This window comes from Sander vitreus, chromosome 24, assembly GCF_031162955.1.
Source record: "Sander vitreus isolate 19-12246 chromosome 24, sanVit1, whole genome shotgun sequence".
NCBI lineage: Eukaryota > Metazoa > Chordata > Actinopteri > Perciformes > Percidae > Sander > Sander vitreus.
The window spans coordinates 2,660,754-2,669,726 of NC_135878.1; the positions used below are offsets into that span (position 1 = coordinate 2,660,754).

Consider the following 8,973-nt stretch of genomic DNA (forward strand, 5'->3'; position numbering starts at 1 on the left):
TGTGTGTGTGTGTGTGTGTGTGTGTGTGTGTGTGTGTGTGTGTGTGTGTGTGTGTGTGTAAGACTAAGGACAGAACAAGACAGGGGAAAGAACGATAGGGGAAAGAGATCCCTGTCATGAGGAGGACTGCTGTTGCTGCTTTGTGGAGAACCACAAGGCCGGTGTTCTTACATCAATTTGAGAAGACATCAATTTAGGATTTTGAGAAAAGCTAAGAAAACACACACAAATGCTGCAGATGACATCCCTCACACAGACACCAGATCCCAGCCCTCTCCAGCCCACATACATTCTTGGCATTTCCACAAGAGCCAATTAAAGCTCCCTGAAATGGCAGCTCTGGATGTTCTACAAGCCAGCTGAGACAGTGAGACTCGCTGCAATCTTTCTTAATTATCATCACAAAAACTCCCCAAATTCTAAGCTGATAATACAGTGGCTGGGTTTTCTAAAAAGGCATGTAAATCACCGAGGAGGGCACAAAACCAAACTCTCTGTCAGCTTGCGGCAGCCACTAATTCAGAAATTTAGAACTACTCCCACGCGGGGATGACATACCAAAGCACCGCAGCACTGATGTCATTAAAGCTGCTGCCTGTGCAGCCTCTCGGAGGACCCCTTTCTCTAAACAGCATTAGGAAGCCGGAGACCTGCCAGAGACAAACACATGCCTAACACACACTTATATGCAAGCACACGCTCTCACATAAGCTCACACAAAGATTCAAAACACATGAAAATACTTTAGATGCCAGGGTGAATACTGGCTAGCATCTACAAAGAATATACATCTATGCACAGTATGTTTGTTAACAATGGGTAGATAGTAACACAAGTGACAGATGAGGACTACCTATTATAAACATGGAACCAGAGAATACATTTTTAGCCTCAGCAGAATTGGTGGGAGACCTGTCGGCATTAAATCAGCACTCAGAAAAGCAGAGGCTGGGTCTGTAGGTGTGGTGTGCTTAGACAGGAAGCTGGTGTCTTTCCCACTTCCTGTGTACCTCCAGGAAGTGGGGATAAGACTAAAGGTAAATGGAGCATATTGAGCTATCCTCTATCAAACACAACTAGTGATGGATTGCAAAAGGGCTGATGAAACAAAAGGAATATCCCCAATGATACGCCACATCTTTTTTTTTTCTTTTTTTTTTTTAAAAGATCAGTCATTCATGTGGGGGTGCAGCAGACATTCACCATACACATATTACTCACCGATATCTGGAAGACTTCCTGTGTGTCATCGAGCATCTGGACCCTGATGGAGACTTGTCGCCCTGGAGGCTGGGCAGCAGGACGCAGGCCTGGCTCCAGGGTGGACACCCCAAAACTTTCAGGGGCGCCCAGCCTCTGTCCGGCTGTAGACGGCTTGTCGGCTGGTTCCACCATGGTGATGGACGCAACAGTGAGGGGCTCTCGAGCTTCAGGAGGACGTCTGGAGGAGAAAGGAAATGATTAGGGCTGCACAATTAATCACAATTTTATTGAAATATGGACTAGTGCGATATCCAAATTGCAGGGCTACAAATCGTGTCCTACAGACTAAAGAAAAGATCTTTGATTGGTACAGATCCTCGCAAAAATTACACTATAATCATTTTAAGTTTAATATTTTTCATCAATCAATCACATCACAATCACAATATCAGTCAAAATAATAGTAATTGGATATTTTCCTCATATCGTGCAGCCGTAGAAAAAGTAGTTTTTTAATTTTTGTCTTTTTATATGTGCTTCAAGCCAACAGTCTGTGTTTTGGGGTATTTTGGGCTTTTTAAACACACATCAGGCTGTTTTTGAATCAGAAGGATCAGGCATTTCCTCTAACATTCAAGCTTCTACATAGGCCCTCATCTTAAATAGCACAGTTACATCATGTCTGTGTGTTGTTAAATGTATGCACTTGTATTCCTATAATCTTTTTATATGAATTGTCAAATGTGATAGAGATGAGATGCTTCATGAACCTCGCCAAGTTGCTTTCTGGTACAAAGGTTTCTTAAATGTGGGGAAATACAACATTTTTCTCGTACTTAAAGTGGAGTAAGAGACTCTGTTGTGTTTGGAGAGAAACTTTGTGCTTAATTAGTTCAAGAAATGTGCAAAACTCTTGCCACGTTTATTCAGTCTAGGTTAAATTGACCTTGCACAATGTAAAAACCACAAGACATTTAGTCGGTGAGTTTTCACTGGTGATTTCTTTATAGGTCAGGATGATGAAACCACTGACTAGAGCAGCCCCATACAGTATGACAGCTAAACTTTAGAGCTTGGCCAATGCACAAAGAAGCAGACAGACATGTCTCACACCTTGCTAGACACACACTTGTTCCAGCTGCAGCACATGAAGGTGGGATTCCCTACAAACCAAACACAGAGCTCTGTTTAAGACCAGTTCAGACATGAATCAAAGCTTCACAAGTAGGGCAGATGAGATACGGTCTGAGAAAACACAAAGACGCTCACCCCCCTCTCTCTTCTTTCAGACACACACACACACACTTTCCAGTGCCCCCCACCTCCATCCCACACTTGATAAACCTCAACCTCAGACAATAAATATGCTCTCAGGTGACATCACAGCCGAGGAATGTTTTAGAAGACAGTCAGGGGGCAATGCAGGGATGAGGGTTACACACTGCAGCTGACCTGCCCCGACATACAAACAGTGATTTTCTATGCGAGTTCAATCTCTTAGATTCCTTTTTTTTTTTTTTTTTGCTTTCTCCAAGGTTAAATTGCTATTTTTGTCTTTATTTCAGACACATTTGGTCATCATTACTTGTCAATAAATCATTAATCAATATGTCATTAGGGACCTATTTGACATCATAATGATTAACAGGTCGTTAGATCTTTATTTGTAGTCACAGGTTAAAATCCTCTGTCACCTGCTAAGTAGGCCTGCACGATTTGGGGAAAAATATGAATCAAGATTTTTTAGCTTAGAATCGATATCACGATTTTCTGCCACAATTTGTTTCTCACGAAGTGTAATGTTAATTGCACACATGAACCACGACAAAACAAAACAAATTGGCAGTACCAAACATAGATTTTTTTTGGCACCTATAGCACATTGCGCATCACCACGAGCCTGTAAACACAGAGGCTGCAATGAAGAGCAGGGAGAGCATTGCAGCGCTTGGGAGCTCTTTAAAACCACAAACAGCGTTTGTGATGCAGTCGGGCTCGTAAAATTAAATGAGAATCAAAGTCATAAAAAAAAAAAAATCAAAGTTGTTGTATTAAAATCGTGAACAGGGTGAATCGAGATCGCGATTTTATAACGATTAATCGTGCAGGCTTACTGCTAAGCAGCATTAAAGGTCCATTTGTCAAGACCAAATACAGTTTGTCATCAGGTTGTTGGGGCTGTCCGATTCCAAAGTCTTCTCCAAATGTGCCTGAAAAACACAGCTTTTATTGCCCAAATCTGGAGAATAAAACTGGTGGTGTATAATTTGTGGTATTTTGTAGACTATCCTAAAAACCCACAGAGTGCAGGTCACTGTTGTCTGTGTGGCTGGAAGTACAATGGCAGTACGGTGAAGGCGCTGTGCACAAACTACTTTGGGGAGAGGGTGCAACAATAAATGGAATACAGACAATATGCAACAAACAGACTAAAGCTATCAAGCTGCTGAACTCCAAGAGTAAATCTTAGCACAGCAGAGCACGGGTGCAATAAATACATCAGCACTTTTTGCACTTTAATTATTACAGTTACTGTACTTCTTAGGATGATGTGTTGTCTGTGTTGTCATGTGTCTCCTAGGATGCTTTGTTGATCTTATGTTTATGTTGATTTTATTTCATGTGGATTTTACTGTTGCATGTTTGTGTTGTGAAGCAACACATTGTAGCACTATGTCCAAGACACATTTCCCCTCAGTGACAAAATAAGTGTGTTCTATTCTATTCTAATAATCTACAATAATCTTTTTGGATTTTTGGACTGTTGGTCAATCTTCAAGACGTCATTCTGGGCATTAGGAAATAGGGACAGGCAGTTGGTACTATTTATTTATTGATGATGAAAATAATTCATAATTGCAGCCCTACAGCAGAGCCTTCAGTCCTCCAAACGTCAGATAGTCGTAGTCCAAAGGAAGAGGCCCCAGATATGGCACCCAGCCTCCAGGGGTACGGCTCTGTAGCTGACCTCTGAGTGAAAGTGGACTTCTTCTTCCTGAATCACTTACCACAAAAATATACCATATACTCCTTGTGGAAACAAAATGAATGCAATAAAAACCCTATGCAAAACTCTTTTTACATAGAAACTTCCCCTTTGTTCTTTCATACCTAATCCAGCCTTTTATTTCCAACGTGAGAACCGAATCTTTCCAGAATTCAAGACCCCATCTTCGACTAATCCCTCCACCTGCACACACAAACAAGTACCTCTCTTCACCTTAGTGACAAAAGCTGAAACTGGAGCCTGGCCAAGGCAGTGACCTAAGAATAAAAGGACCTGACATTCAAGTTACCCATTATACACCTGTGGGGAAATGCCATTGTTCTTGTGTACTACTTCCCCACTAACTGTACTGAAATGAACACTCTGCTCGCTTGTTTATTAGTAGTTCAGTATCGGCCAGTTAGGGTGAGTTTTTTTTTTTTTAAACATTACACTCACTCAGAGTTACCTACTTCTTTCTCCCTGTGTCACCCTAAATCAAAGCAAAACAAGTGTCAACTCAGAGCCAGCTTTTAAGCTCTACCTAATCATTTACAAGCAGGTGCCAATTACCCTGACAAACATCAGTAGATCATATTCTGTAGGCCGCGGGGTTGGTTTGTCACCTGCACGTCTTCAGTCTCTCAGCACAAACTAGTCACCAAGGAGCCTGTAGGGTACATTTCAGGCATTTTTAAAACTGTTTTGAAACCACAAACACAAAACAGCAACTACAGCAAGAGAGTACTTTCCCACACTTAAACATGGAGGAGTACAGCGTCCAAAAAGCTCATCCCTGGGCCTGCAATGGCACTGAAACACAATACAGCTACTTCCGCAGTTCTTTATACGGGTTTTCCCTTATGAACAAAAATCATAAGTGTTGACTAGATTGATTGAAGACGTTGAGGATAACACACTAGTTGTTAATTTAGCATCATTCTGGATTCATTTCACAACAAAAGAGGAAATTTGGAAGCAGAAGTTTCATCATCTCCTCAGTAGGGGATGGGCTGGGGATTATACATGGAGTAAATTGAGAGGAATACAGAGCGAGTTGGTCACACAGGCACAAAGGAAGCCACTGTGGGAGCTTCCAGCAGCGGGGCTTTAAAACTCAGAGGGACCGAGGCCTCTAAAGCAGCCTTTGAACTGGTGTTAGCTGAAAGTTTCCCAAGAGTTTGTGAGAGGGACGCCAGGCTCTAGGAATCAAACGTGTGTGTGTGTGTGTACACAAGTGCATCTACAGAGAAGGAAGGCTTTATGTTTTACAGGCATTACAGGCAAAGCTGGTTTATATTCGTTACTTATTTCTTTTACATAAATGAGGATGTGTCAAGTGAAAGTAAACCATTACATAATCTGCGTTTGAATATTCAGTAGGAGGTTGCATAATAGGCCAGCTATAAAACAGGCCAGACAATCAATCCTTTGATAAGTTTTCAAAGCAACATGAGATAAAACCGCATAACTATTGATTATGTTGAGGGGAACATGACGACACATGCCAACAATACAGACATTCTGAAAGAGGATCAGGGGTCACAAGCTGAAACTTACTAAAAAGGGATGTGACATGGAATGTTTCACAGATAAACTGCTAAGCTAAATTTGCAGCAGTGTAAGTAGCAGTGTTTCTATTGGGGATTAAGCTGTTTTATTTATAAAATGTCAGAGAATAGTAAAAAAAAAAATCCTGCTACAAATTCCTTAAGCCTAAAGCGATGTCTTTAGATGTCTCATTTTGTCCGACCAACAGTCTAAATCCAAAAGATATTCAGTTTACTGCTAGCAAACTAGTTTAAAATACGAAAGAAACCAGCAAAAATTCACATTTGAGAAGCTGAAATCAGTGAATTTCAGCTCTTATGAACAGCTTTGTAATCAAAATAAAACAAAAAAAGCATATGGGAAACTGCAGGAGTATGTGGATCATTTGGTAGGACAGAACTTGGATTTCTATTTAGAAAATGACATGAAAGCTGTGACAAATATTCAAAACACAAGGCCAATTCCCAGACCATCTGTCCTGCATTCACTGAGGAACGCTGTGGGATTCGATCAAAAGCTCTGGGAATAATTAAGCAAGTGGACCTTGCATTTTATATTTACCACATACAGTGCAGTACGTGTTTCCAAGGTCAAGTATCAATCTTCAGGCTCAAACAAGAAAAAAAATATATGAAAAGCTGAAAATACAGATAATAGCGTGGAGCTCCATACAATACATTAACATGCACAAAGAGCCTCAGCTAAGGACCATAAAGGGTGTACATTCATTACTCGATTGTGTTACTTGTTGCCATTTTACAGGAGGAAGAGGATCGAATTTAATAAACAGCTACTGACTAAACTGATAAATGATGCCCTCAAGCATCAACTACAACCTGGCAAAGCACAGGTGGGGATGAGATCAAGGCCACAACACGGCTCTTGACAGATCAATAGGCTGCGCTTGATACCACGTTTTATCAAGGTGACACTCTGCACACGCCATGCCATTAAGCTGCTCTTTTGCTCTCGGGAGAGGTGTGTGTGTGTGTGTGTGTGTGTGTGTGTGTGTGTGTGTGTGTGTGTGTGTAAGAAAGAAATAAAGAAAGGGAGTGGAACACCAATTTCTCCTGGCGTTATGGGTGTCATACCGATTGTGAAAGTGAATTGGCAACAGGGCAGCATAGTGATTAGGTACACCACGCTTCGAGAACACCCATGCTCCACCAACCATCAAGACAAAGCAGATCCTGCTTCCTCCCCACTGACCCTGTGCTCTGACCTCACTGCCAAAGGGGGTGGGGTGCAAAAAGAGCACATGTCCCCCAGAGATCAATAAATGAAAGGGATTTGTTTTGTCACCTCATAGGTGCCACACATTTTTGCATACATCCTCCATTGTTGTTTGGTCAAGGTTTGCCTGTGACAATACCAGGGACCTAGAATGAGTGAGGCACTGCACAACATGCAGCAGCTTTGTCAAGTGAAATAAAACAAACACAAACCTATATAGAAAGGCACACACATCAGAGTACAGTTGGCACAGTTCAAGCCCCATGATGTAGGTTAACAGAGTAATCCTTTAGGCCAGAGTAAAGATGTCAGTAGGCTAAGGCAACCTGATCACACACAAGAGACAGGATTGGTGTATTGGTGTGTGTGTGTGTGTGTGTGTGTGTGTGTGTGTGTGTGTGTTCAATATTAATGTGCATGTGATGACAATAAGCTAAGCCTATTGTAAGGTTTGGTGAATGGAAAGGCAGCTGGGAATAACAGAGGAAAGAAGCTGGAAAAATATAAAACATCACCTAAAGTACATGCCACAATATATTAACTTTGTACAAAAATGTTGCAATACGTGTAAATGTTTGAGGATTATTTGGAGATCATTGTCTATCATTAAGCTTACAGTAAAAGAAGCTCTGCTGGACCGCCTAAAGCTCAGCCGATTAGGAAACTGAACAGGCTGGCTGCAATGGAAGCGAGCTTATACTTAGGATATCGGGCTCATCAAACATCACGCAGTGTTGCGTTAAGAGGTCTTTAAACTGGAAACGTACATTGCAACACATGTGGCTAAATCTTACACTCAAGTGTGCTCTATACAGGGAATTAGCCTACCAGAGAGGCTACATGTAACCTCGCTTCATATTCAGGATAGCATGATTTCCTTACCCCCCTCTTTCTTCAGGATCCACAGATTGTCCGTCAGCGAGAGCTTTTATTTCCAACGCAGACGGCAAATCCCACACAGTGCTGTAAGTTTTGATCAATAAGTCCTCTCTTCGCAGCCGAACCGCTCCCTCTCAGGTGGGACGTGGTTCCTGTGTGGTAGCCATTGAAACAAATGTGGGAAACCGTGCATTGAGCTTTCTACTGGAACAATAAAGAGCTACACACCGCCTCCAGCACTAGCGCCCCGGCACTACATTGTAAGGCAGGGAGAAAGTAAAAATCAGGGTAGCTAAACAGCGTCACCGCACGGTAGTTTTGGGAAATAGCAGCGTGGAGGCAAAGGGTTTGGGTTTGTAGCTACTGCAGTTTTCTTCATTTAAAATGCTCGAATACATATAGCCTAGTAAACTATGGTTAATTGGTAATACATATTGTGTTAGTAATAAAGTTAGAGAGGGTTTATTTTGGGACTGAGCACCACATAAAATCCGTAAAACGTGTTGGAAAGGTTAAGACTAAAAAATGTAATATTCCTAAAATGTCTCTGGATTAGAAAAAAAGTATGCAATCTGTTCTTTCATTGTTTTTACCGAAAAATATAGAAACCGACTGACACCTCATAGGCTATGTTAAAAATAAGAGGGCAGTGAAAAACGTCTTTTTTGTTAATAGCCTAGAATGTGCACATAGTGTAGGCTATTGCTTAAACTTTTTTTTATTATTTTCTTACACGTACACTGGCAACGTACTGGTATGCAGGGAATGTAACTAAATACATCGACCAAGTAGGCTATAGGCTATTTAGGCAAATAATTAATTTGAGGTAGGCCTACTTTATTGTATTTCATGTATTTCAGTGTCATTTTACTTTACACTTCTACTCTACTACATTTCAGAGGGAAATATTGTACTTTTCTGATGTTATATCATATGTGCAGTGAAGAAAATGTACTTACTTCCTCAGTATTTCGGTAGTCATGTTATATTATGGAAAAAGATAGTTGGCCAGTACGGGGATCGAACCCGCGACCTTGGCGTTATTAGCACCACGCTCTAACCAACTGAGCTAACCGGCCACGATTCTACCTACTGCAGACATTATTAATTGTAAATGTATA

General features: G+C 41.3%; 1 protein-coding gene and 1 non-coding gene across 6 annotated transcripts in view; both read right to left on the minus strand.

Annotated features, from left to right (window-relative positions):
- The window catches only part of LOC144512554 (FERM, ARHGEF and pleckstrin domain-containing protein 1-like), a 59,764-nt gene extending 51,662 nt beyond the window's left edge, over positions 1-8,102 (minus strand). For 4 of the 5 annotated variants that reach the window (XM_078243319.1, XM_078243320.1, XM_078243318.1 and 1 more), the window contains exons 1-2: positions 7,856-8,102; positions 1,222-1,441 (exon numbers count right to left, since the gene is read on the minus strand). In XM_078243319.1, the coding sequence (XP_078099445.1) occupies positions 1,222-1,395 (174 nt within the window). In that variant the 5' untranslated portion in view covers positions 1,396-1,441; positions 7,856-8,102. The remainder of the gene's footprint in view (positions 1-1,221; positions 1,442-7,855) is intronic. The other variant, XM_078243321.1, reaches the window with a different exon arrangement.
- Positions 8,103-8,857: 755 nt separating this feature from the next.
- Positions 8,858-8,931, minus strand: trnai-aau (transfer RNA isoleucine (anticodon AAU)). Its single transcript has one exon. It is a non-coding gene; the product is annotated as a tRNA-Ile (tRNA).
- Between the last annotated feature and the right edge of the window lie 42 nt (positions 8,932-8,973).